At 41.0% G+C, this 27,362-nt stretch overlaps 4 protein-coding genes across 6 annotated transcripts in view; 1 reads left to right on the top strand and 3 right to left on the bottom strand.

Moving 5' to 3' along the window:
* lrr1 (leucine rich repeat protein 1) lies at positions 1-26,285 on the top strand. Its single transcript, XM_085143465.1, has 6 exons — positions 1-510; positions 1,946-2,044; positions 3,268-3,520; positions 3,734-4,208; positions 4,309-16,639; positions 18,583-26,285. The coding sequence occupies exons 1-5, from the start codon at positions 328-330 to the stop codon at positions 4,562-4,564; spliced, it is 1,266 nt and encodes a 421-aa protein (XP_084999591.1). The 5' UTR covers positions 1-327; the 3' UTR covers positions 4,565-16,639; positions 18,583-26,285.
* On the bottom strand, positions 1,398-7,535 carry dnaaf2 (dynein axonemal assembly factor 2). The gene is made up of 2 exons (XM_085143461.1): positions 5,772-7,535; positions 1,398-5,675 (listed from the first exon to the last, which is right to left on the bottom strand). The coding sequence occupies exons 1-2, from the start codon at positions 7,533-7,535 to the stop codon at positions 5,295-5,297; spliced, it is 2,145 nt and encodes a 714-aa protein (XP_084999587.1). The 3' UTR covers positions 1,398-5,294.
* LOC146496376 (Krueppel-like factor 11) lies at positions 10,246-13,800 on the bottom strand. The gene is made up of 4 exons (XM_085143466.1): positions 13,665-13,800; positions 12,544-12,846; positions 11,240-12,179; positions 10,246-11,024 (listed from the first exon to the last, which is right to left on the bottom strand). The coding sequence occupies exons 1-4, from the start codon at positions 13,677-13,679 to the stop codon at positions 10,723-10,725; spliced, it is 1,560 nt and encodes a 519-aa protein (XP_084999592.1). The 5' UTR covers positions 13,680-13,800; the 3' UTR covers positions 10,246-10,722.
* grhl1 (grainyhead-like transcription factor 1) overlaps positions 26,019-27,362 on the bottom strand; it is a 16,536-nt gene continuing 15,192 nt past the window's right edge. For all 3 annotated transcript variants that reach the window (XM_085143463.1, XM_085143462.1, XM_085143464.1), the window contains exon 16: positions 26,019-27,312. In XM_085143463.1, the coding sequence (XP_084999589.1) occupies positions 27,198-27,312 (115 nt within the window). In that variant the 3' untranslated portion in view covers positions 26,019-27,197. The remainder of the gene's footprint in view (positions 27,313-27,362) is intronic.

Raw genomic sequence — 27,362 nt, forward strand, 5'->3', positions numbered from 1 at the left:
GCGAGGTTTGTGCTAACGGCAGATAACAAACCAACTGAGCTCTGTAGCTTAGTCAAATTAATTCGAGGAAAACCCAAGTGACTATCCCCGCGGTAGATGCCGGCTCGTTTTTTCGTCAGCGGTTTAAATGCAGCTGCGGCTCTGTGAAGAAGGCTGGTCTGTTGTTGACATCCATAACGAGCACGGATGTGTCGCCAGCCTAACCACAAACGCTTCGAGCTAGCCTAACTTTCTCACGGAAGTTTTCCACTTGGTATGCTTTTCAAACACTTGGTCACTGTGACGCGGCGTTAGGCCGGACTTAAGTCTGTTACTTAAGAGATTGCGATGAAGCTCCAGTGTGATGTCGAGGTGGTGAATCGGATGCTGCCGACGTTTGGGATGAAAAGTCGAGGCAAGGGGACGAGAGCAGTGCTCTCCATTGGAAAGCATTTGGACAAGACGACTCAGCGCAGCAACATCTACTTGATGATCTGCACAGCCAAAGACAGAGCTGGATCAAAGTACAAGGTATTTAATCCTTACTTTAGAAGCTATTGTACAGCAAGTACTATCTGTTCAGTCTGGAGCTAATGTTTATCTCAGGGTGTGGTGCGTCTGTTTTTATTTGGTCCCTAAAGTAAGCAAACTACAAGATGATTAAAGCTAATTATTTTATTTAATTTACTCAATTTTTCAAAGTACATTTTAAGGCCAGAAACGTGTAATTTACTTCTTCTGGCGTCCGTTTGTTATGTCATGGATGGCATGAGAAGTGAAGTGACGCTATCCCATCATGCCTTGCTTTTCAGACTTTTTTTTCAGACAAAAAAGTAAATAAATAAATAATGAAACCCAACGGCACGGCTCTAAAAAGTTAATAACTTAATAAATCGTGAAAACTATCAGTTGATCCGGCGACTCAGCGTTGTTTAGACTATTTAATAAAGTAAAATATACTTGAAATGTTACGGTGTTGTGCCAAAAAGTGATCGCCGATGTTTATATGTGTTTTTAAAATCGAATATCTTTCCTTAAGTTGATGAGCAGACTTTAGTCAACTGGATTTAGTAAGGGGGTATATATAAAATAAAGAAATTACCTGTTTTGCTGCTTTCTTTATGACTCTGTTCTGTATTATAGTGGCCACCTACGATATCTTTATAGAACTAGTATGTTATATTTGTTACATTTTCTGCTCTGCTCTTGTTTAGACCTGTTTTGGTAAGAGGCATTTTTAATGTCAGTGACACTTTTTAACTGGATAAATGAAAGATATAGAAAACCCACTTTGCCAAAAACTTATGACATTATTTTTGTCTCAAAATGTATTTATATCATTAATGAGAGATATGTTTTAGATGTGTTTGACAGATTACACCCTAACAAGTCATTTAAGACAGTTTTAATACCAGTAATCTTTATATTTCTTTTTTTTCTTTTTTGCAAATACCAGAAAACCACTGCCTGTGCTGTTTATTGGTCAGTGAGAACACATAGACCTTTTCTTTTCATTTTCAAGCTCTAGCAGCTAATATATTAATCATTTAGTTTATTGATCTATGGCCAGTTTTCATAGTGAGTTAAAGATTGGATCATTTTTCAAATAGAAATTCACTAGTTCCTGTGCACACACACTAAATGATATTTAAGAAAAAGAAAAAAAAATCCCAAATTTACCTAAAGAACAAACATCAGGAAAATCTCACTGGAAAGTACTGCTGGAGTTAATCAGATCTGCCTTTTAAAATATTCATTATTTTTCCAATAGTGACCTAAACTGGAACCCTCGTCATATTGTTTTCATTTTGTCAGCCTCTGATGTAAACGTTTGCAGCTGTTGTCACCTAGCTGTTGAATGTTGAAATTCAGTATTCCAGTCTTAACTTGCTTGATGCACCACCGCCCTGGAGTTGTGTAATGTTTTTTTCCACCGCTGAAATTTGCCCGTTTATTTCTCTTCTAGCTAAAAGGCAACATAGAGAAGTTCTTCACTTGGTTTGTGGAGGAAGGCAAGGCCACTGTGAGATTAAAGGAACCTGCTGTTGACATTTGCTTGAGCAAGGTATGACATAGAGCACACCGTGACTGCAGTCTTAGTAAGGAGTATACAACTGAAGACCCTGAATTAAATTAGAAGATGTATGTACATTACATGAGTGAAACAAATTGTTTTGCATTAACTAACTGTCCTGGATGACTGAGAACCTTCACAGACATATCTAACTGTCCAATTCCACTGTTACATGGTTGTTTATTGAGCTTTTAGTCAGCTAGTTAATAAAAGTTTGACTGTAACATGTAATTTTTACATTGTTTTTACATTTCTCACAGCAGAGTGATGTATTTTATGATGATGTTTAAACTGTAATATTAGAAAAATACACATAACCTGCATCTGCTGCCTAAGCTGTCTTGTTTGAGTCTGTGTAATAGGAAAACTCAGAGGACAGAAGACACTTTGTTAGATTAACAGGCTGTTGTTTGATGTTCCTGGGATAGTCTTAGCCTTATTCTTTTAGCTGGTGTTCAGAATTCTGAGAACACTGAAGAATGAATATAAACACAGAATTTAAGCCAGCAAGTAGGCTTAGCTTACTTCACTGTCATAGGATCATGTCACTGTATTAAAGCCCCCTCCCCCCTCACTAAGTACCTCGCTAAGAGTCTAATTTTGCATTGTAGTGCAGGCCCTTGGAATGGTTGTTCTCTTTGTCTCTCCTGGAAAAAGAACTTTATGTTCTCTGACTCATTTGTCAACCACAGACACACACACACACACATACACACTTCAGTTTCAACCCCAGTTCATGCCACAGCAGAGAGCTTAGATGACTTATTGTTTGTTTTTCTTATGTTGCACAGCCCTCCGAGGTGTTTAGCGTCACACTCTTAGAAAGCACACACCTTCTCACAGGCTTTTAAATTGAGCAGGTAAACATGGAGAAATGTGTAAACCAAACCTCAGTTAACCTGCTTGGCCACAGTTTTGTAAACATTCTACTTCTCCTACAGTAAATGGATTAAATTACCTGTCAGTGCACTGTACAGGTGCACAAACCTGTCTCCAACTCCTCTATTTTCTATCCAACCGACAATCTCTCACTCCCAGCTGCATATAGTCCATCCTGTTCATTCAAAAGAAGTATGTCAGAGCATTCTAGGTCAGGGAATCTGGGTTAGATATTTCAGTGAATCTCATGCACCACAGCGACCTTTGAGGAGCCGTGAAACTGCTGTTTCCTGTTAATCCACTGATCCAGAGTAACTGTATTTATCTATCTCTAGGCCGACTCCAACAGCTTGAAGAACTTTCTCTCGGCGGCTCGTCTAGCAGACAGAGGGAGTGACACGAGCAGCCTTCCTCTGTCCACACTGACTCCTGTTCGCGCCAGAGACGTAGAGCAGCCCAAGAAGAAGCTCGCCATCGTCTCCAAGAAGGATTACCCACTCACCTCCAACTTCCCTCACTCCCTGGAGCAGCTGCAGGTGTCGTACTGCAAACTGTCACGCGTGGACATGCGAATGCTTTCACTCAAAGGTAAATTAATAAATAAAATAAATGAGTCAAGTTGGTTAAAGGTACCATGTCTCCTTGTCTATGCAAATCCAATAATAAATAGTTGGGTGTAGCTCCAAGTCACACATGGGGAAAAAGCCATTTCAAGACCCCAGACTCCTAAAAAGTGAAAATTTGTGTGTCAGAGTAGACTCTGCTCTCTAAGCTGAGAAGTTTCTGTTTGATTTTTTTCAGCTCTGCGCAAGCTAGACCTCAGTAACAACCATATCAAGAAACTTCCTGCCACCATCGGTGACCTCAGCTGTCTTTCCGAACTCATCATTCACAATAACCACCTGGAATCCTTCAGCGAGGCACTCTGTCTGTCCACCCTCCAGCGGACCCTCCAACACCTGGACCTCAGCCAGAATCGCTTACAGACGCTCCCTGCTCAGTTCTGCCAGCTCAGAGAACTCGTGAACCTTAAACTGGACGATAACGCACTCCTGTGTTTGCCGTTCCACATCGGCCGACTCTCGAAGCTGAGGTTCCTGTCCGCGGCACACAACCAGCTGGCTGTACTGCCCTGTGACTTCCGCAAGCTGAGTCTAGAGAACCTGGACTTGTTCGGAAATCCATTCATCCAGCCCAACCCTCTGGACCACAAAATGCAGCTTACATTCCCACTTCCACTTCAGGAGTTGGCCTCCAGAGCCGTGGCCAATCTCAGGTTAGATTTACATGCGGCTCTAGATCCAGTTTAGACCTCGCTGTAGTTCTCTAGCAAGTATAAAACTCATTAATCCTTTTTTCTTTCTGTCACTTTACAGAATCCCATATGGACCTCACCTTATCCCTGCTCACTTGTGTCGGGACCTCAAAATAGCCAAGACCTGTGACTGCGGTCGCATCTGCATCAGTTTCTACATCAAGACTGCAGTGAGCATGAACCTCCACCAAGTCTCTCACACAGTTGTGCTGGTGGATGACATGGGAGGCACAGATGCACCGGTGGAGCAGCACTTCTGCTCGCTTTCCTGCTACTCCGAATTCTTAGACAACTCCCTCCAGAGAGGAACCAGATGAGGACGGAGACCTATTTGATTGAAAAACATTGCCGCCTAGAAACCTCTGTGCACGCGCATGTGTGCGCTGCAGTAGGTAGCATTGTGGGATACAGTCTAAGAGTATTTGAAGAGGAAGCTGCAGTGGTAAATGGCTTTGCCGTAGTTTCCTTATGCTGCCTTTGTGTGAAAAGACAATATTAAGTTTGTGTTTTTAAAAAGAGCTTCAAGCTGTTTGTTATATGCTTACATTTATGTTCTGAGGCAGTTTCCGTTTATCAAAATGGGGTCGGAGACAAGCATGAATATGTTACCTCTTGCTCCATCTGAAACAGAGTGGCACTTACTGTACGTTATGATAGCAGGCAGCACAAAACCTTGTGCTGCTGGCAAGTCTCTTAACAGTATTTTTTTTTTCCTTCCTTGTGTTTAAAGAGACTGCAGGTTCACCCACTGACCTACTTCCATCAGACATGGGAATTACAAGATTAGATAAATTTCCTGAAAACAGTGCCTCAGGGTCAATGACTAACAACCAAAGGGAGGTGCTTTTTACTGAGCAACTGACCCACAATTTTTACATATGTGAAAGATTAAATAAAAGTATTCATTGTCATGTCTTAAGTACTTTATTCTGTTGGATCCAAATTATTTATTCCCCATTTTTGTCACAAGTTTGCATGAAATCAACAAAACAGGAACGTCAGGTTTTAAAAATTCCGAGCAATGTTTCTGCTTCCTTCACAGCACCATCAGTCCAACTCGTACATTAGAGTGTTTAGGAAGGTGAACCCAGCTGATGATGTATGATCACTGATTACTATCTCATTTCCATCCTTATCAATTTCCCTCAGTAATACAGGTGGAGGCTTGTTACGTTGTAAGACTGGTGAGATTAGCTCCGTCTGCAGGTCATCTTCATCCATTTCCTGCTTTGCTGAGCCTACAGTGACGTCTTCAGAGCAGAAGGTGACCCGCTGGGCCGATTCTCCTCCGCTTGATGTCTTCATGTTACGTGTTGGACGCGTATCCTTGGACTTCACAACCCTCTCAGAAGTGTCGCACTCATCCATGGCTGTTTTTCTGGCTTCGTCACTGGATGTCTGGTTCTGAAATGCTGCATCTTGTTCCACCTGGCACAAAATTGATGAAAGAAGAGGAGAGAAAAGGAAAAATCAGTAGTTTGTAGAAACTTGTACCAACAAACTGAATTTTACAATTGATCTCACCTGCGCCTTTCCTGCTGCATTTGCTTTTTTCTTTTCAGTCTTCTCTTGGATATCTGAAGGTTTCATTTTGGATGCCTCCTCCAAACTAGAGGCCAGATTTACATCTTCCTCTCTTATTGCACCATGGGATTGTTCAGCGGAGATTAGAATGTGCTGATTTTCAGTCACAAGGCCCTTATCATCAGCCACTGGGCCTCTTTTCAGGGCAGAAGCTTCACACAGAGTATCATCATCCTCTGCTGCTCTGTCGGGTCCACCTTCACTTGACTTCTCATCTTCATTCTGATTACCTTGTTTTGCCCATTGCTTCTCCTCTTTTAATTTATCCTCCTCCTGCGCTTTTCTGCCTTCGTGACCTTCAGCTACTGTTTCCTCCTCCACATGTTCCTGGCCCTTCTTCCATTTTGCCTCATCTGCACTGATCGCCTCTTCCCTAATTTGTTCTTCTCCTTTCTCTTGAACTCCGTCTTCCTCTTTTTCACTATTTTCCCCCCCGTTCTCCCGCATGGGATTTTCAGTTTGTCTTTCTTCCTTTAATTCAGCCCCTTTCTGTAGCTCCGGCTCCCTTTTCTCCCCTTCCCTCTTTTTCTGTTTGTCTTCTTCTTCAACCTCACTTTTGTCCTCCTCGCTCTCATCACAACTTGGGCTCTTATGGTTGGCCATTGCTGGCCCTTCAAATAAATCAGGAGGCAAATTATGAGGAAGAACAGGCAGGGTGACGATGAGCTGTCCTCTCTGTTTGTTGAACTTGGCCTCTCCTTTGTCTTCATCCACGGGGTAGGCTAAATGTAGTTCCAATCTGTAGGCTGGTTTCTTGGTCTCCAGCAGCAGTTGCTTCTCTTTTACTTCGAGGCTTGTGTCTTTGACAGATTTTAGAAGAGGCAAATCAACAGTCACCACAATCTCTTTGGGCCTGGGGCTTTGGGCTGAGTCTCTAGAGCATCTAAAGTCCTGGAGATCAATAAGTGATCGATACTTTACTGTATAGTTCGGCTTGGTTGGCTCTCTGGTTTTCAGTAAGCTTTGAGGTTTAGAATCAGTACTGTTTTTTGTTGTACTAGGTGCCTCTGTGGGCTTTGATTGTGTGCTCGGTCTTTTTTCATCTGGGTATGGAAAGGCAAGGGGGTCTGGAGAGTCTGAAGACTCCTTGGCTTTGAATCCAGGTATGGCTTTTCTTATAACACAGGGCTGTGGGGTGCCTTTGTATTTTGTTTTCATTTCTCTCGTGTTCTTTTTGTCCAGAGTCACTTTAAAAGTGTCCTGGATTCCCTGGATAGCTATACTGTCCACCATTTCCAGAAAGCTCTTGTTTTTGCTTGCCATGCGGGTAGTGTCAGGGTGGAAAACAACATCATAAATCATCATTTTGTTACCTTTAGGATCTGTGTCCTGCCTCCCAGGGTGCAGACTGTGAGGCAAGGACCAGCACTGACCTCTGCGGCCATTCTCCGACACAACCCACTTAGATGAAGGCTTCCCAACTTTATCACTCGCGCAAATGTTGATGAAACATTTCTGCTTGCCGTCCACGCTGGTTTTGATGGCCCTAAACGGTTCTGGGTGGATAAACTCGACGGTGTTGCCTCTCTCCTGCTCCAGGATTTTGATCTCTTCTTCGTACATTTTCCTGTTCTCGGGGTCTAAAATTTCTTGGGTGTAATCCCGGAGCATTTCCCGGAATTTCTCGTCTTTGAAAGCTTTCGTAAACCTGTCGACTTCATACGCTGTCAAGTTGAGCCCTTTGAGCTTCTCCCCGAACTCCATGCTTATACTGGGAGAACAGAAGCGCTAAGCTGAACGTAGCTCGGAGGACAGAAAATGGCTTCAAATTTTCGTGACTTTTAATCTTTGGAAAAATAAAGAGGTGAAAGTCAAAACACATTTACCACCTGGTCTTACTAATGTGAAAGATACGCGATATAATTTTCTTCTTTAGGTCCAATAATAGACGGTCCAGCTTCAGCGACAGTGTAGCGGAACCAACAGTTGTGTTGATGTAACTATAGCAACGACAGACCGGCGCAACCAAAAAAAGCCTCCCTCCCCCCCCCCCCCCCCCCCCTTTTTTTTTTTTTTACGGATTAAAGGTTAAAATCCAATAATAAACAATAATAAATGTCGTCATTTAACGAATGAATACCAAAAAAATGAAAAATGAATGAGAATATGAGACACTTTTAAATCCCATATTTAGGAAATTATTTTGTTAGGGCAGGTGAAATCATGATGAAATATCCTAATAATATTAATATCATTATTATTTTATTATCTTTTTATTACTGTTACACAATGTGACAGCATGCGGTATCAAAGGCTCTCTATATCTGTCTTAATCAGTGTATTCAGTTTGTTGATGCCACAAGTTCCAACTATGGCAAAATGCACTGCCTTCCCATCATTTTGCTTCACGTACACATGTTGAAGGACCTCAGCTTCCTTAGGAAACTCAATGTGGACACTACTCTTCTTATAACAGCCTCTGTGCTGTTCTTTCAGTTCAGCCTGTTGTCATTGTAGACACCCTGGTACTCATCCAGTGTGCTGATGTCCTTGTGCTGAAATGTGCACTGTCTCTCTGATGTTATTTGCATTCAGAAGCTGATGATTCCTGCCAGACCACTCTATCCAACCACTGTGGAAGTATAAGAGTATTTCTGTACATGGCACGACTTGGAGTTGTACTGGAAGGCTCAGGCGTAGAAGGTGAACATGGATGGAGACAGCACACGCTCCCTGTACTGCACATCACCAAATCAGACAGAGATGGTAGTCAGAGATGGTAGATATGTTTTCTGCTATTACTACCAATTCACTCCCAAATCACTTAAAATCAGGTTTGTAACAAAATTGTGTGCAAGTGAGTGACTCTGAATAGGGTTCATAGGCACAGGGTGTTACCTAAAAACACACACTGAAAGAGACTTCATCAAAGAAACACCAGATGGACTTTAGTATTAGAACATTGCAGAAAACATTTTCAAAGTTACATTAAAAAATTCCACTAACAACTGCTGACCTTAAATGTGTAACAACGTAAGGAAATTGCAAAATTTTAATTTAGGTTACAAAACAACATTTACGTGTGTCAAGGTTTGTCTTCCTATTCTCTTCTACAATGAAAAATTCCACAAACATGCCACTGCTACAGTTTTTTAAACTAATGTTTTCCTGACCTTTAATAGTTTAGTCTTTACTGTCATTTCAGAAAAATCTTAATTAACATTTTGATCATTTTTAAAATATGATCTGTTCGGAACTATGATTAAGGAGACATTGTATAGTAGATACAATTGGTCCCAACAATAACTCCCAGTAATACCTAAAATCTCGTCATTAGAGCATGCCACCTAATCACAACCTATGAATTAAACAAACTATTAATTAAAGCTTTAAGCAAATAAATTTGAATAAAATGCATAGTACAAAGAATGAATTAGCTACCCTTGAACTCTATACAGTATACTTTTTAATTTCTACCCATTATGTTATCATGTTAATGATGACATAATGGGTAGGCCGCTATTTGTGAAATATCCTTTTTTTTTCTTCTTGTTTTTTTTTCTTTTCTTTTCTTTTTTTATATTCCGGGCGTGTTTTTTCCATCGTTGCAAGCAATAACATTACACAGTCCCACCAGCAGGTGTCTCCGTAGACCACACTTCAGGTGGAACTCAGCCAGTTAGTATATCGGTCAGTAAGGCAAATGGGCGGGTGTACGAGCGAGAGAGGTGATTGGTCGCACCCCCAGCAGTTCCTGTTCCTCACTGTGTGATTGGAAGGGGTGGACTGTTACTAGGTATGGGACCACTGCTTATGAAACTGCATGTGTGAGAGAGAGAAAGCGGCATCACAAAGGGACAGTACATCTTTATGATTCATAAAAAAATAAAGTTCTAACAGTTTCTCAGAGCTTTGTACGAAAAAAGGTCAGGCATGTGACTTTATTCTGAACACCAGTCCACATATGCTAAATACACCAGGGACTTTATAATGAACTTAGTAGAGTATTATGCAAGAGCTGTAACTCGTGCCCTCCTCGCTCCAATGTGACAGATCTGAATGTGCTCAAATATGCTTCTAATGAACTCCAGTACAATACAACCAACTTGCCTGTCTGTTCTGACTCATCTGGCTCCGTCTCTGAGCTAATGAACAGGACGCGATGTCCCCAGATGGATTTGCCAAAAGAGCTTTTATAACACCCAGAAAAAAATCATTCAACCATCAGGAAGCTACCCACAGGCCAGTCAGCACATTTGAAAGAACATGAGTGAGCTTCAGTTGACCAAAGAGGGCGGTGGCGGTAGTGGGAGTCAGCGTGACACACACACACACAGGATGTGGGCAGGCACCACTTTTGTGTATTTGTGCGTGAGATGACTGGGAAAGATTGCTGACTTCATCTTGATCCCACACATGATTTTTTTCATTTTTAGAATACGGGAAAGGTCACAAGACTCACAATCACGACTCATTTACCCCTGTTTTTTTTATTACAAATATGTATTAAATAATATGAAAAGGTAGACAGGGAGATACAATCAAGGTATAATTATGGTACTGATGATTACTATTCCTATGTACATTTCTTTTCACCCATCCCCCCAAAAATGTGACAAATTCATTTCATAGTACAACAAACAACACATTCACATACACGTACATGAATATCAACACAAACAAAGGAGAGGTGCAGAAGGTGAAATGTATAAGACAAAACTTCATACAAAGGCTTTGGCAAGAGTGCATACATATAATCACAATTATATAAACAAAGAATCTTTTAGAGAAAATATGTGTACAAATGAGCAGTAGAGCAGGAAGAGAGTCCAGTGCATGATTTCTTTTTCATTCCCATGATTCAAAAGAACAGCAGTCCCATGTGCTTGACTGCTTCCTGTGTGTCCCTCTGGTATCTTGGGAGTGGGTCGGGTGGCAGGTTGTTCATTGTTTAGTTTGAGCCAACAGGTACCAGCATGCTTAGCGCTGCAATGCCAGACTTCGAGGGAGGGATTTTTCCTGTGGCCATTTTGTTCAAACTCCTGACGTCAGCCTGCCAGGAGGGAATTTTCTTTGTGGTCATGTGGCGGCGGGCGTGTTTGGTCAGGTGATCGCTGCGCATGAACCGCCGGTCGCACACGGGACACACAAACTTCTTCTCGCCAGTGTGCGTACGCCTGTGACGGGAGAGCTCGTCAGAGCGGGCGAACCTCTTATCACACCCGTCCCAGCTGCAGCTGAAGGGCTTCTCACCTAAGGGAGGATCAAGTGAAGAAAACAAGTGAGTCACATTGTAGTCATAAAAACTTGACACATAACTGAGCTTGGCTTACAATAAAACAATGAGCTCACTCTCTTTCCCGACAAGAATAACAAGGTCGGAGAAGGAATGTTTTACAAACAGGATGCAACACTCATTTTCAGTCCACATTCTCACAAGCAACTCTGAAGGCAGTAAATCCCCCCACCTGTGTGTGTTCGAAGATGAGCTTTGAGGTGTGAGCTCTTGAAGTAGGTCTTCCTGCAGCCTGGGAAGGTGCAGACATAGTTCCTCCTGCGGGAAAAATCCATCTTTGTGGCTGTTGTGGTGTTGCTGGGTCCTGTTGACAAGTACACAGGGGCTGGGGCCAGAGGTAGTAGCTTGGTGTTGCCCAGGGTCATGACAGTCTGAGGGCAGTGGGTACCCTGAGAGACGGATGACTGAGGGAGGACCAGCATCACTGTGCCTTGGGGCACTGAGGAGCCCACAATCAGGGACTGCTGGACAGGGGGGTTGTTAGCTGAGGTGGGTTGGGGGAGGATGGGTGTGGCAGCAGCCCGAATGCCAGAATTGGATGTCTGAACCGCACTGGGGATGAAGGCTGAGATTATACCCGATTGGCTGCTGACAGGGAACATCTGGCAGATGATTTGAGGGCTTGCAACTGGAGGAGGGGACACAGTTGTGGGAACAGGGGGAGAGGGTGGGCTATTTTGCGGTTGGCTGTTGACAGGAGTTAGGGTGGGGACACTGTCCAAACAGGATTTGGGGGGACTGGGTGGCTGCTCTGTTTTTGAAGGTATGAGAGAAGCAGGAGGGGATGGAGGTGTGGTTATCTGCTCTGTGTTTGTGATGCACTGCTGCTCCTGCTGCTGGGAGACCATTGTAGTAGCTGTTACCATGTCCCTAGCTTTCTCTGGATTGGGGGCCACTGGAATGTGGTGCTGGCAGAGGGTTCTATCCGCAGTGTGGCGGATCACGCTTGTTGCCATTGCTTTGCAGGGCTGTGTAAGGGGGAGAGAGGGGGTCTTTTCAGCAACGGTTGCCAGGACAAGTTGCTGCGTGGATGCGACCAAGCCAGAACTTGACTGCGACGCAGTGCCTGATGACGTTTCAACAAAGCTGGGACTGTGGGGCGGGGTCATACACTGCAAAGAGACAGTCAGAGAGTTAAAAAGTGCATCTACTGTCTCTAGTTGCATAAGAACCTACATTTGCAGTGATAAGCATCACAGGTGGCAAGCAGATAAGACATAAGAATAACCATCATAATGAGCTATAAAACAGTGATTTTTATGACCCTGCCTCTGCAAGAAGGAACTCTGCCTGACAGTCAAACACCTAACTGTAACAAGGTTTTTCTTGTTGTAGCAATTGTTAGCTGCCCCAACCTCATATCATTAACACATATGCATCACAAGGCCAAACCTTTCAGTCCTTTTAGTTTAAACTATGATGAAGAAATGCTGCAGTGGTGGTGCCCATATGTTGGTGCTATATGATATGTCTTACCAGGGAGGAAAAGGACACAAAGTCCTTTGGGGGGTCTGGAAGTTCTGATGGTGGGAGGGAGTCGCCGGAGTCTGAAGCTGGGGTTAGGGGTCTTGGTTTGCAGGTCTTTGGCTTTGGCTTTGGCTTTTTGCGGCTATAGAAAAGATCTGTGCTCCAACAGCTCATGCACACCAGAGCCTCCGCTGCTTCCAGGTCAGTGTACTCCAGACCAGAGCAGTCGAAACCCAATCCACTAGAGTCAGAGTGCTCGCTGTCATGCCTCCTTCTCTTTACGTTAACCTCACAGGCATCCGTATACTCAGTCTGGGGGGTGGGGGGGTTGGGGGAGAGAAAATTTAATTACATTTCTGTGTTCAGGTCACTGACAACGCACGTACAAACACACAAAGCTTTTTTCCATGCCTATTCCACATTATGTTTATTCAGCTTTTCTCCGATTGCGCTTAGAAGGAGACATTTTTTTATTCTATGAACCCGAATGGAACAAAAAAAAAAAATTCTATTTCCAGTTATCATCTGCTCAGTCACTCTTCCTATACCTGAAGTTCCCGGGCCAAAAAGGGAGAGGGGGTGCTGGTGACTACACCCCACCCCATGCACTGCCTCTGGCCCGAAGCCAGGACACCTCCCATGACCAAATATAGACCAAACAGTGACGTGCTGCCGAGATGAGCCATGTGAAATCCCCATAAAGCGGGTTTGCATCAGGAAGTAGGCTTGTCACGTTCCAACTTTTATTATATATTTTTCACAGTAAACAAAGCATATTAGTAATTCTCCACAGAAATACACCCGGGCTAAAAAAAAAAAAATTGACAGCGACAGAATTGCGCGTGTCGTTGCGTGATATTTTTATTTTTTCTTATTTTATTTAAGGTTGAATAAAATGCTAAAAATAGTGTTCATGTTAAATATGTTTTTGTGGCACTATTGCAAAGTTAATTAGACAAAAAATTATAATAAATATACTTTTAAAAAAATGTCGAATTAAGCTTTTCATTTATGTAAGTGCTGAAATGTCAAAGTAAACAAGTGGACGTTAAAAGAATTGAAGTGAAAACAAACAAACAAACAAAAATGTTGCGTAAAGCTAAAGTGACAGTTTAATAAAATTGCCTTACCTCGAGTGAGTCCATTTCGTTGAATTTTCGCGATGGCACTGAGGAATAAAATATTTTGATATCGCGTTTTTGTTTCTGAAGCCAGTTTAGAACAAAGAGACGGCGGTTGCCAGAGCTGCTGCCTGTTCCGATAGGGTTGAGGTCGTCTTTTCTCTGACTGGCTCCCTTTTCTCTCAGCTGTGTGTGTAAAACGTGGGGGGTGAAAAGGAGGAGGGGGAAGGGGGAAAAAAAGAATAACAAAACTCACAAAACGCAAAGGCGGGTGGCAACACTCCACCAATCGCGAGCGTGCGTGTGAAGAGCTTCAGCCAATGGGAGAGCAAAAAGCGCGTGAACAGTGCGTGCTCGCTGGACGGTTGGAGGAAACAGGGTGCGTGGTCGTTGGTGGGCGTGGTCACAGGAGTCAGCAGTGTCAGGGTAAACCCGATGAACTGCCATCCGCCAAACTAGGCGAAAGGTCCTTTCAGTGTATGCTGCATTCATGGGCTGTAGGAATAATCTCGCGGAAATCACACATAACATTAATTTGGAGCTTAAGCACAATGTATGTCCTGGAGAATGGTAAATTGGATTCATTTTAATATATGTTAGAGTAATATATTATAAGACAAGAATGAAAAACAATGGCCAATAAAAGTGATGACTGGTGATTAAAAAATATTATTTTTATTAGATCTACCTTTCACAATCTAAACATTTCATCAGACATTTTTAAATATTCAAATGATAGCCGCTATCTGTCTCTTCTTTTTGATATTAAATAAGAAATTGCAGTGAACCCTCTTATATGAAGTTTCAACTGTATTTTTTCTGCTTTTTTGTGATGCTGTACGATATGTTTTTTAATAATCTAAAATAGAATGAATAATACAGCAAAAAGTCCATGTCTAGTTGATTATTTTTGAAAAGCATTTGCAATAGCTCATAAGCAAGCAAACATTTGAATTTGTAGTTAACTATCTAGAAAAACATTTCAGTAGACATATTTTTTTTAAAAAAGCTTTAAAAACAGCGATTTAAATTTGCTTTATACTCAGCTGATTTGACTGAATTCATGGAAATGGGTCTATCTGAGAAAGGTAACGAAGTCATTTTTACCAGCTTTTCCCACAATACCTGAATGCAACACGACTGCCTGCCGAAGCGCGGGGTTCTGTCTCCCGCGCGCGTGTCTTTTGTTTTGTTCTGCTGTTTTTCAAGGTGTTTATGTCGTTTTCTTGCAGCTGTTAAACAATGGATTACGTATCAGATTCACGTTTTATAACACAATGATACTCAGCCAAGTTTCTTAAAGCTTGTTGTTGCGATCTTTAACTTTGTTGCCAGAAATAATGTATCACTCCCATGTTTCAGTTTTTCCCCCTCCACTGTAAACTAGGCCATCCAGGAAAACACACCAATTCACTGTCAGTCATGTTTTCCTGTTTGTTTGTTTTTTGTCATAATCCCAAGCCTTCTTTTGTCTTTTTGGGTGTTTTATTTTTATTGAACATCTTCATACACATGAAGACATGCTATGGCTTAAAATAATTCAAGTCTCCACAGGGCAGTACATGCTTATTTGTCCTGTATGTAGGGCAAAGGGCTTTCTGTGTTATGCATTGTGCTTCTGACTCTAAATATGTTCTGAAAGCTTTATGTAAGTGTGTGCTGCGTGTTTTTCCTGTGTCCTATTGTCTGACCATTTGTATGAGCACATCTACATGTAAGAGAAACCAAACTGGTCATGACCTACATGTGCTGTTAGTTACATCATCACCAACTGTATTTGGACAAAAGGGGGAAAAATGTGTCAGAACTTCTAACAAACTTCTGGAAACCACAATATGAAAAAAATAGTAAATTCAGTGCTTTAAAAGCATTTTTTGTTGTTGTTTTTATTTTTAGTATAATCACAAACTTTGAAGGTAATAGCAGGTCCACTGTGATTGTTATGATCACCATTGTATTTTATATTTTATTTCTAGTCATTGGTGCTTATACAATAAGAATCTGAACACAGTTTACCTAACTGTTAAGGTGCTGCTTGCTTGCAGCAGGGAGGGGAGTAGCAGGTGTGTCGGCTCAGCCTTGGCAGCGCATGGCTGCTAAGGAGGGCCTGGTCTCGGTATGACTCACATAAGCATGACCTCAGGGAGCATTGAGGGCTTTGGAGCTGCGGCAATGCAGTTTCAGTGCCAGCTGTTAGAGAGAAGAGAAGGGAAGAGGGAGGAGCTGCTAAGAAAACCAGTTAGCATGCAGGCATGACAAGCAGCCGGGTCTTACGACAGCAGCCTGTTTGTGGGCCAGTTCACTTCATCTTACTTAAGGGAATCTGGAGGAAAGGTTATGCTGGCCCTATCTGGGCCTCTGCATGCACAACTCCCCTGTCCAACCCCCCCCCCCCCCACCTCAGCAACTCCTGGACCGGAGTCAGGAAATGGGGGAGTTGCCCCAGTGAGGTTAAATATATCAACAGGGGCCACATTTCACTAAGAGCCTCTGAACTTTGACACCCATCCACAGAGAAGGGTTTCTTGTCTAAAAATGTAAAATATCATAAATATCACTCACATTAATCCAAATATATTCATCTGATTGCTAAAATATGAGGGCGTGCGCATTCATAACTTCTCTGTAAACAAACTTAGCACGATCTCAATTCATTTTTATGGACCTGAATTCAAAGTGAAGCCTGCAAATACGTGGCAAGATTGTTTACCTCCCAGTTAAAGCAGACATGCACAACCAGTTTGTAGTTCTTGCTGTCCTTTGCAGAGCTACGTTGTTGTTTGCAGATCATTGTTGCAGCTCGAATGTTGCAACCCTTGGCAACACTTGCACAGTTTCCTGATAGTCACACACGCTAATGCTAATATTAAACTACTCAGAGTGCTTTGTGGGCTCATAGAAACACTGTCCAGCAGTTGCTCCTTTTCACCATAACTACAAACTGGCATCTGGGTGAAAGGACACAATACATAACTCCATGGCTGGTAAGCAGCGTTGGGAAGGTTACTTTTAAAATGTATTCCATTACAGAATACAGAATACATGCCCCAAAATGTATTCTGTAACGTATTCCGTTACTTTACTCAATGAGAGTAACGTATTCTGAATACTTTGGATTACTTAATATATTATCATGCTGTTTACAACTACATGAATGTACTATTGCTGTGATTTATTACTGTTACTGAAGGTCCGCGGCTCCGAACCGTAGTAAAGGGACCTCTGGCTAATACGGTGGGTTCTGTGTCGGGCTCGTAGCTGAAAACTAGCTTTACTTTGTTGTCTGGGTGAACTTTGCTAGGGAGAGACAGAGAGAGGCGTTGAAAGGCTGCTCCAACAGAACTTATTGTTTTTGGAGGAAAACACGAACACAGCGTACAGTCGAGTCTTAACAGCTTACTTACAACTGGGCTCGTCAGGCACTCTTCTTGGCTGCAGTGGTTATTATTATATTTACATGCTTCCAGCTCCCGTTTTTTCCTTTTCCTCATACTTTTCCTTTTTCTCCCTCCCTCGCTCACAGACACATAACGTGTATGGCAGTCCATTCTCCCTGCAGCACGGACTACACTGCCTATGATGCTACATTCTTTAGAGCTATACCTGTAGCATTCTGCCTATTAGCTTAGCACAACAACAACAAAAAGGCCTCTCTCACCCAGGAAACACGCACAGAGAGAGCGTCACCCTGTAACCATGGCAACCGTAACGCTGCCACCTGGAACAACAGAACGTAGCTGTCAAACAAAACCCAAACAGTCCTGACCCGCCACAATATGAAACAAGGAAGTACCGCCGTGCAATCCATTTATTTCAACAAAGTAACTGTATTCTAAATACCACCTTTTTAAACGGTAACTGTAACGGAATACAGTTACTCATATTTTGTATTTTAAATACGTAACGGCGGTACATGTATTCCGTTACTCCCCAACACTGCTGGTAAGGAACATTTGCAGTATGTGTTGAAAATGATGAATTACACACTGACATAAAGACAGTATTTTACTTTATTATATGTGAAGTTGAGATTTGGAAAGTTATGAGAAAAACGTGTATTGAAAAACAAACCAAAAGACATAGAATGTATTTTTCCTTTAGAAAAAATTATTAAAGTGTGTTTTTGTATATTTTAGAGTCGCTATTTAGTTCCTAAATGTATGTTGTTTTTTTTAGCTTAAATATTATTTTGAATGTGCCTTCCAATGGACTCTGACCTGTTTAGGGTGTACACCACCTTTTGCCCTATGACAGCTGGGGCAGGCTCCAGCCCCCCTGCCCCCACAACCCTGAATAGGATAAGCGGCTAAGAAGCAGCTGTACAGTGCTTAACAGATACATTAGACCACACATCATAAAAACAAGAAAACACAAATATTTTAGAAATCTGTCAAAAATATATTCAAAAATAAATCCTACTGAATTCATTGAACAAAATTCAGCTTTTTGTACATTTAGAACATTCAACCACTAAAACATTTTGTTTCTGTTCAGGAATGCAAGTAATTTAATTTAATTTGGCATTTTAAGTAAAAAAAAGCCAAATTATTATTTTTTTCTGCTTTTTTGTAAAGCAATACATTTGAAAGCTCATGGATAACAACAATTATTATATTTTTAGTATTAAATATATCATTTCAATTGAAGAGGTCTAATAAATTGTTCTAATAATTTTTTCCAATGACCAGTTATTGTGTCAATTACTGGCACAATTACTAGTTCTAAAGGAACTTCACTGAAAGAATCCTTTGACCGTGCATGAATGTAAAAAACAAAAACAAAACAAAGCAAAAGCACTGAAATATGACTGAAATCTTCATCTTAATAATCACAGTTGGTATGCAATCGCTCTCAACTTTATTGGAAAAAGAGGAAAAACCAATTTTATTTCCTGCTCCTGATGAAATTTTTTGGTGTTTATTTCCAGCCACAGATGACCTGTAGTAGTCTGCAGTGAAGGATGTTTTGTGTACCTCACACCATGTGACTCCTCCCCCTCTCCTCCTACACATAAGAGTGGAGCAACAACAGGGAGTTCTCATCCAGCAGCCGACTCCTGATTGGTCAGAATGGGATTCTGAAGACAATCTGTTGCTATGAGAGACTGACTTGTGTGCTGCAAGCTTGCTGTCTGTTGTCCTGGCAACATGAGGAACAGGAGGCAGGTTTGAGGGCTCCCTGGAGGAGCTTTCCTAGAGGAGACGATCTAATGATGTGTGGTGCCTAATGATGTGGGCTCCATGTTGTTATTAAATATTACACGTTGAATTTTGTTCTGTGCGGCTGTCAGGCCGCTCGGTTCTCTGTGCTGCTCTATTCATCATCCCCACTTTCTAACACCTACATTAGTTACATTACAAACTATTTCTGTGCTCCATTGTAAGTCTGAAAATAGCTCAGGTCTACTCAGTGTATGCTCTGTTGAACCTCACTATCCTATGTGCTCTCTGTGTTTTTAAGATATGGACTCCAGCCAATTGTCTTTCTAATTCTGGGCATTCGATGAAACTCAGGGGCATTAAAAAAATACAGCATCAAAAAATAATTAATAGAAAACCACTAGCACATTTTCAGGTTCATGAGCAACCCCAAGACCTGAGGGCACCACAAGTTACAACAAATACAACACATAACAATATAACAAGTATAAAACAAATACAATATTCCATACAGACAAGTGAACATAAATAAGTGAATAATGTGCGATAAAAGTGTGTGGTAATCGCACTGACCAAAAAGGCTATTCTCTCACTCCTTTAAAATGGACTTAAACTCCCCCCTTGTAACCATTTCTGAGATTTGTATGCTGTTGTGATAGCGTAGGCTATATTGGTTGTGGCTTTTACACAAAGAAACACACAGATAAGAAGGAACCAGCCAAAGCGGAGATTTATAGATAAAAGCCAACCAATGAGAAAGTCTGCGGATATGAAGAGATGGCCAGTGATGTACACAATTTCCACAGGCAATAATAAACCGTAAAGAACAAAAGCACAGTATCACAACTGCACAAGAGCCTTAAATGCATTGCTTTGTGGTGCGGTGAAATTATTTGGAACTTTAAGGAAAAAATCATAATCCTACTTAGGTAACTGTAAAAATGGTTTTGTGCAGAGTAGTCTTTTTCACAATACTAAACATTAGACTGTATCGCTGGATCATAATTCATTAATGTATGTATGACTTTAACACTGCACAGGAGATCATTTTAATTAGATTTCTACTACTGGGCATCTTTCCTTATAGTAATAAAGCATCCATTTATCACTACACCTGGGTTATTGACTGAATTTTGTGGGTTTATGAGTTCTGGTTTTGAGAAGGGACACCCACTTTGGATCCTATCAGTCCATTCAAAGGGTTTTATTAGAGGTAAACAGACCGATAAGAGCTAGACTGGGCCCTCTATCATCCATTCAGATGGATGGCCACCAGCAGAAGTATTATAACAGAAGACTCCAGAATGAAGGGATTATGTACTATTTATAGTCTTCTTTTAGTGATGCAATTTCATATTCCCTGGTGTTTTTAAGTTTCTTTGATTGATTATAGATGAATTTGGGTTTATTAGTTCCTGTTTGTGATTCTACTCTTGTTTTACTGGTTGTCTTTCTGTGTCTAGTTCGTATGTTTGAGTCCTTGTCTCTGTGTCTCTGTGTTAGGTTTTTGGTCTCATGTGTTTTATATTTCATTTGACTTCCCCTTGTCTGATTATTCCAGATTTATTCCCACTGTGTTTCCCACCTGTTTTCCCCTGGTCTCATTACCTTGCGTATATATTGTCTCCCTTTGCCCTTTCTCGTGTCCTCCCTCTTTGTAGTGTGCCTCCCCAGTTCCCGTGGAGTAATTTGGGGCTTTTGGTTATTCATGTCAATGTTCAGCCTTAAACCTGAAAACAGTTGTTTTCTAATATTATTAGTAGATTTATATCTATATTATATCTATATATGTAATCAGAACTTTTAAAAAATGACATGGAGTATAAACTATAGTAGAAGTAGAAGTAGAAAATAGTATAAAGTATAACAAATGTACTATAAAGTAGTAGTAAATTAAGAAGAAAACAGTGCAAATATATTAAAACTGCTCTTCAGTAAAGCACTTGAGTTCCTATAGTACAGTTTCTGTACTGTAGCGGGAACTCCGAGGATCTCTGCAGGAACAGCCAGCGCAAGCTCGCTTTGGTTCTTCACTATATGTGTTAGCAACTCTTTGTACCTAAGAGTATTTTCTAAGTCTGTTGTAATTACATCTACTAAGCTGTGGTCTGTTGGGTATTAAAATGAAAAGGATGGTGTTAAAAATGCAATGAACTCATCAGGAGCGGACACGGACAATGTTCATGCAGCAGGGAGAGAAGGGTCTTCTGAAACCTCCTCTTCATCTGCACACTTCACTAGAGATGACTCAGCTTTCCTATGCAATATCTCTTTACATCTCTATACAGCAGTACTTTAAACCCTTCATTTTAACCCTGAACTGCGTGTTGTACTTTACACTTTGTTTACGCAGTCACTTTAGTTGTCATTTTCTGCTACATTTAATAACCTGTTGTTATCTGCTGTTGTAACAATGCCTTATGTAACTATAGAAATTTGAAATCCAGTGCCAAAGCCTAACTTACTAATTTCAATTTAATTCAATGTCTTTAAATCATATAAGAGAAGAGTTGTGATCAGGAACCACTTTTCTGATCAGTCATCCATACTTACAACAGAAGTTCCTTCATGACACCAGCAGTAGGTTTAATGTAAGATGCTATGCTAACTCAAACTAGTTGAAAGAAAATGTCCAAAACACACATTTTTATTTTTCTTTACAGGATATATCCACTATAAATTATGCAAATTAATGCTTTTCAATAAGAATAAAAATCTCATTGTGGCTTCATAATGTGGTGGTTTACACTTTTGCCTAACAAGCAAAAGATCCCTGTTTTTTTCTCCCAGGAGGAGACAAAAATCCCTTTGGGGTTGTGTCAGAAAGCGCATCTGCTGTAAGAAAAAAAAAAAAATCTGATAAATCAAACATGTGGAGCTACCTGCTGTGGTGACTTCCTGTGAATAAGGGAACAGTTGAAAGTAGCTTTCAGGGCATTTTAATGAGATAATTTGCATATTCAACATTTTAGAATACAAAAAATTTGCACATAATAACAAACAGTTTTATTCAGTAAGCAAATAATTCAAGTTTATTTATATCGGGCTTCGACAGCCATAAAAAAGTTTCATCATGTGTAATAGTAGATTTTTTTCTAATCTATTCTCCTGCAGAATGAGAAAGTAAAAGACAACAGATGGTGGAAGACACTTGAAGGCATCGCAGTGTGGCAACATGGCAACACTGGCGTGGCTGGTTGGTTAAATTCTAACTAAATGAGGGCTTTCTCCTCTTTATAACTGCACAACTGAACCATAAGAGAGCCCCCTCTTTTATGATTATATGTTTAAAGGGATTAGATTACTTCTGTAGCCACAAACGGTAGTACTGCATAAGTCTACCTACTTACTGACAGCTTTAAGCAGGGCCGGGTGGGTAACTTTGGTGAGACAAAACTGGAGGTTAGAGCAGGCAGCTACTAATTTGCAGGTTTTTGTTTTGGATCCCTGTTTAGATGCTGAAATGCTTTTGTACATGACCACTAATAAAAATAGACAGACTAAACAACTAAGTTCAATAAGCATGACCTGCATTCACTGGTCTGTCTGCTTTCCCAGGTGTTTGGCTATTCTTTACATAACTTTCCCACACTATAAAACTCAATGCTGACATCATGGCTCTAGTCCAATCATCTTTCTGACCTCCTTCTTTAAGCCAATCAGCCTTCACTCTCAACCTAAATCACACTGCTAATCTCTCATTCTCTCTTGCAGATTCCTTCGTGCAACTCGCCTCCTCTCCATCTCCGCCTTACCCAAATCACTCCATCCAAGCCTCCATGTTATCTTCTCCACCACCAGCTTCTAGACTCTGGGGAGCAAGGTGAGGGGGTTGTTTGCCCTAAATTCTATTAATGCTGAGTGTCTATTCAGTAGTGATGGACCATCCAAGCTTAATCACTAGATAATACATTCTGTATATCAATAAATCATGTTCAGCTCCTTCTTATGATCTTTCCTTATTGAACTAATATTAAGAACATTAATTTGCTCCAAAACACAACAATAGAAGCTGTAAGATTGTCTCCACAGACAGGAACAGCAGGAATCAACATCTGCATCTCTTGATAACAGGAACAGAGAGAAAGACGTTCTCCAAAAGCTGTGCAGCTGATTACAAATGCAGTTATAATTAATGCTGTTATAGCAAGCTGTAGGCTGTTCGCCCAGTGAGACGTTAGAAAGGGTATTTCTGTTTTCTGTGATGTTTTTTTTTATTGGCTGAAGAAAAAGAAAAATATTCATGTTTGGTTTTGGTTGGTTTGGGCAGGCCAGACAACTTGCTTGCCTGGCAAGATTCAGTAGAACAACCTCCAGGGCTGGAAAACGAAGCAAATGCAAAAGTACCAAAACAAAAAAACTGCCATTAATCTGACCAAAGCAGCTTGAGGTCTATGGACTCAGTGGTCTTTATCAAGAAACGACTGAAATCAATTTTTTTTAGACTTGTGTTTAGTTAACTCTTTTTCCCCATTTTTTAAAAAAATACTCTGTTATTTTGTGGGGGAGCATTTTCTTTAAAAAGTGATATATTTCAATAAGGAGAACTCATTAGAAGGAAATGAACATGATTTACTGATGCAAAGAATTCAGTTTGAGGTATTTGGCGGTTAGACCCCAACGGCCCATCATAGTGGTGATAGGGTTTAGAGCAGGACCCTCCCAGAGTCTAGACGCTGATGGTGTAGATGAAGATGGAGGCTTGAATGGAGTGAAGAGAGGCAGTGATGGAGAGAAGGTGGGCTGCATGAAGTCGACTGCAAGGAAGAATGACAGCTGCGCAGAGAGATTTAAAGTTTTAAAGTCAAAGCTGATTGGCCTGAAGAAGGCCAGCAGAATGCTCACTGGACTAGACCTGTGATGTCACAATTGGCTTGACAGCGTGTGAAAGTGGAAATGGTGCAAAGCTTAGATTACCTGCCCACAAAGGTTGATTCTGTTCATCTGGATGTAGTGTTTTTTAGTGGGAGAAACAATTCATTACTCATCCAAGTGACTTCTTCAGTCTCAGCTCACTGCAAGTTTCCCCAATTTTGTAAACACTACATTTGCATAATGAATGAAACTAGCACCGCTGAGAGAACAATGGGCTGGGAGGTCAGTTCCTTGATCGTCAGAGAAGCTTGCAAAGAAAAGCGCTCTGGACTTCTTTAAGTTGCTTGAAGACGTTTCACCTCTCATCCGAGAAGCTTCTTCAGTTCTAAGGTCAAATGGTGGAGAGTCCCAGATATAAACCTAGTGGGAGTATCCCCCCCGCAGAGGGACAAAGGACCCCCACCCCTGATGATCCTCTAATCGCCTGAGCCAAGGTGTGAAACTGGGTGTGGGTCCCAATCAGCCAGGGTTTCGGGTGAGCTCATTGTGAAACCTGGCCCCACCTTATCATGCAAATTCCTGAGGTCAGATGGCCCAGGATGTGAGTGGGCGTTAAGGCGTCTGGGGAGGGAACTCAAAACTGGATTATAGATGGCAGAGAGTTGGTGTCGTAAACCACCGCCTCTGTTCAAAGATGGTCGCTCACAGTGGACATAGATGGCTTCTTTCACTCCTCTTTCAAACCATCTGTCCTCTCTGTCCAAAATGTGAACATTGGCATCCTCGAAAGAGTGACCTTTGTCCTTAAGATGCAGATGAACTGCTGAGTCTTGTCCCGTGGAGGTGGCTCTTCTGTGTTGTGCCATGCGCTTGTGAAGTGGCTGTTTGATCTCTCCAATGTAGAGACATTCCTCGCTGCACTGTACAGCATACACCACATTGTTAAGTCTGTGTTTTGGAGTTTTGTCTTTCAGGTGAACCAGTTTTTGTCTGAGCGTGTTGCTGAGTCTGAAATGCACCGGGATGTCATGCTTGGAGAAAACCCTCCTGAGTTTTTCAGATACACCGGCTACATAGGGGATGACAATGTTGTTGCGTCTGTCCTTCTTATCCTCCCTCGCTGGTGTCTGATCTTCTTTTCTGTTCATCTTTGCTGACTTTAAGAACGCCCATTTAGGATAACCGCACGTTTTGAGTGCTTCCTTTACATGCGTGTGTTCCTTCTTTTTCCCTTCAGGCTTAGAGGGAACATGTTCTGCCTGGTGGTGTAGGGTCCTAATTACTCCAAGTTTGTGTTCCAGAGGGTGATGGGAGTCAAAGAGGAGGTACTGGTCCGTGTATGTTGGCTTCTGGTAAACTTCGATGTTGAGGTTGCCATTCTCTTCAATGTGCACAGCGCAGTCCAGGAAAGGCAAACAGTTATCCTTTGTGTCTTCCCTGGTGAACTTGATGTTTTTATCCACAGCGTCAGTTCCTTGATCATTAATATGCAAATTCTCATGACCATTGATTAACAACCACTGATCAAAGATCATTGATCAAAGACCACTGATTAATGGCCATGAGTACCATTCACAGAGAGTTGGGGAATGGCTGATGTACACATCCTGGACTGGGAGGAACGCTGGTTTGAGTGCGGAGTCAAGGAGGCAATTTACGTGAAAAGGAAAAGACCATCTCTGAATTGAGGAGGGGGCCTAAGGGTACGTCTTTTGCCATCTTACAATTCCGCATTTTTACACTTTCCAAATCACCAAGTTAATACATGCACAATTCTGTGTAGCACACTTTGTACTTAATTCAGTGGTTTTAGTAATTTACAACTTGACAAGTTGCACATATAAAACATATTCTCACTTACACTTAAAACATGCTTGAAATAAAAGAATCAGTGAAAATGAATCAGTGAAATGTAATGTTTCCAAATGATTTTAAACCGAAACATGAAGGATAACCTGCCTCCGATCAGGTTTGATATAGCTCATTAAGTCATTATAATCGCTTTGTAGTACACCGCTCTGGGTGGTAAACTTTATTTTGAAAGCGTGGGTACTGTGTTTTTCTACATTTTTACAAAAATGAGTAATTTAAATGTTAATTGTAGCATTAATGTATCAAATTTCAGGACCTAGCGCAATCAAAGCATGCCAGCTACTGTATGTGGAAATTTGTGGCCAGGTGTCCGACAGAGAAGCTTCTCTGCACCAGGCTATCCTGTCATGCCCACTTCCTGTCTGCAGGGTTGGAGTTGATGCCCAGACATCTGCTCCTGTGGACCGACAGTTAATCGTTGCCACAGCCCAACAGATCAACCACCATCATATCCAATATTTAATAAAACACATCTTATTAGAAGAAAGAAAAAAAGTCTTACACAACCAAAACAGCAGCTACAGCAGAGCTTTTATTAGGGAACAAAAACAACAAAAAGATGTTAACTTTGTGTTCCTGGACATGTAATTTTTGAATAACTTCATATAAAAAGAAAAAAACAACAACATTATATTAAGATGGAATAGAAATCTATATATGGTTAAAAAACAATGACCCACATCCATTCTCTTAATAAATATATACACAATAAGTACTGAGATACAAAAGAGAGATCATTTAGATCCCTTTTTTCTTTTTGCTATGTACAAATAAAAAATAAAAACATGATTTCTATACTGTATGTTATGGCAATTGATGAGATTTGTTTACTGAATCATCATATTGCACTTCCAGGACAGCCATTACAGACTGTGCTAGATATTAATTGAACTATTTTTACAGCATTTGTGAATCTACTCTACAGGAAAAGGGTAGTTCTGTTTTCGCAATATTATCAACATATTTAGTGACCATTTAATACTTACAGAGGAGACCATTATTTAAATTGATCTGAGAAAAAGCATTTTTTAATGGCACCTAAAAAAAATCTTCTAGGCTAAAAAAAAAAAATACATTTACAATATTCTACCAAATTATATGATGGGTTTACACACTAAATACTGCCACGTCTTGTTTAGTATTAATACACTGAACCTCTGGAGCTTCATCAACAATTTAAGGGCATTTTACTACGAATTTCTGGGTGCTAAACTTTGCAGATCATCAGCGTTGTGGCTTTAGAATGGGAAAGATAATCTCTTTCTTCTGATGAATGAATGAACTCTGCTGCTTTGTATAGCATGAGGTATAGCAGCACTTCAACTGCTCTGCAAGCCTGAGCAAAATATACAAAAGCAGGCACTGATATTTGAGGCTCAGCTCATATTCTCACTAAATGCAAAAGTGTCATGTCAGTGTCAAATATGTCCTCACTTGTTAATTCTTATGCACAAACAAACAGCTTTATAATGATCAAAATGTATAACTTACATCTCTAACCAGTATCCGTTAAGAGCTATGGCTTTTAAAAAAAGGAAACAAACAAACAAAAAAAACCCAACATCTGTTGGACGCTAATACAACACGCAGACAACATGAATGACAGGTCCATAATCACTGCATAGCCAGAAGTGTAAACTTGACGGCTCCATTTGTCCTCAGCCCCTCTTTTCAGGGTAATCTATCACATCTCCAATCAGATTTCAGTGAGGGTGAGTTTGTACAAGCCGCCCAACTCCTCCATGGAGATCTGGAAGGTGTCTTCGTTGGAGTAGTGTTTGATGATGTTGTCATCCATGTGGACTAGAATGCTGTCAAAAGAGAAAATAGTGTGTTGAAGTAAAATATTTTATAATGTTTG

The sequence above is a fragment of the Neolamprologus multifasciatus genome, chromosome 19 (genome assembly GCF_963576455.1).
Source record: "Neolamprologus multifasciatus chromosome 19, fNeoMul1.2, whole genome shotgun sequence".
Lineage (NCBI taxonomy): Eukaryota > Metazoa > Chordata > Actinopteri > Cichliformes > Cichlidae > Neolamprologus > Neolamprologus multifasciatus.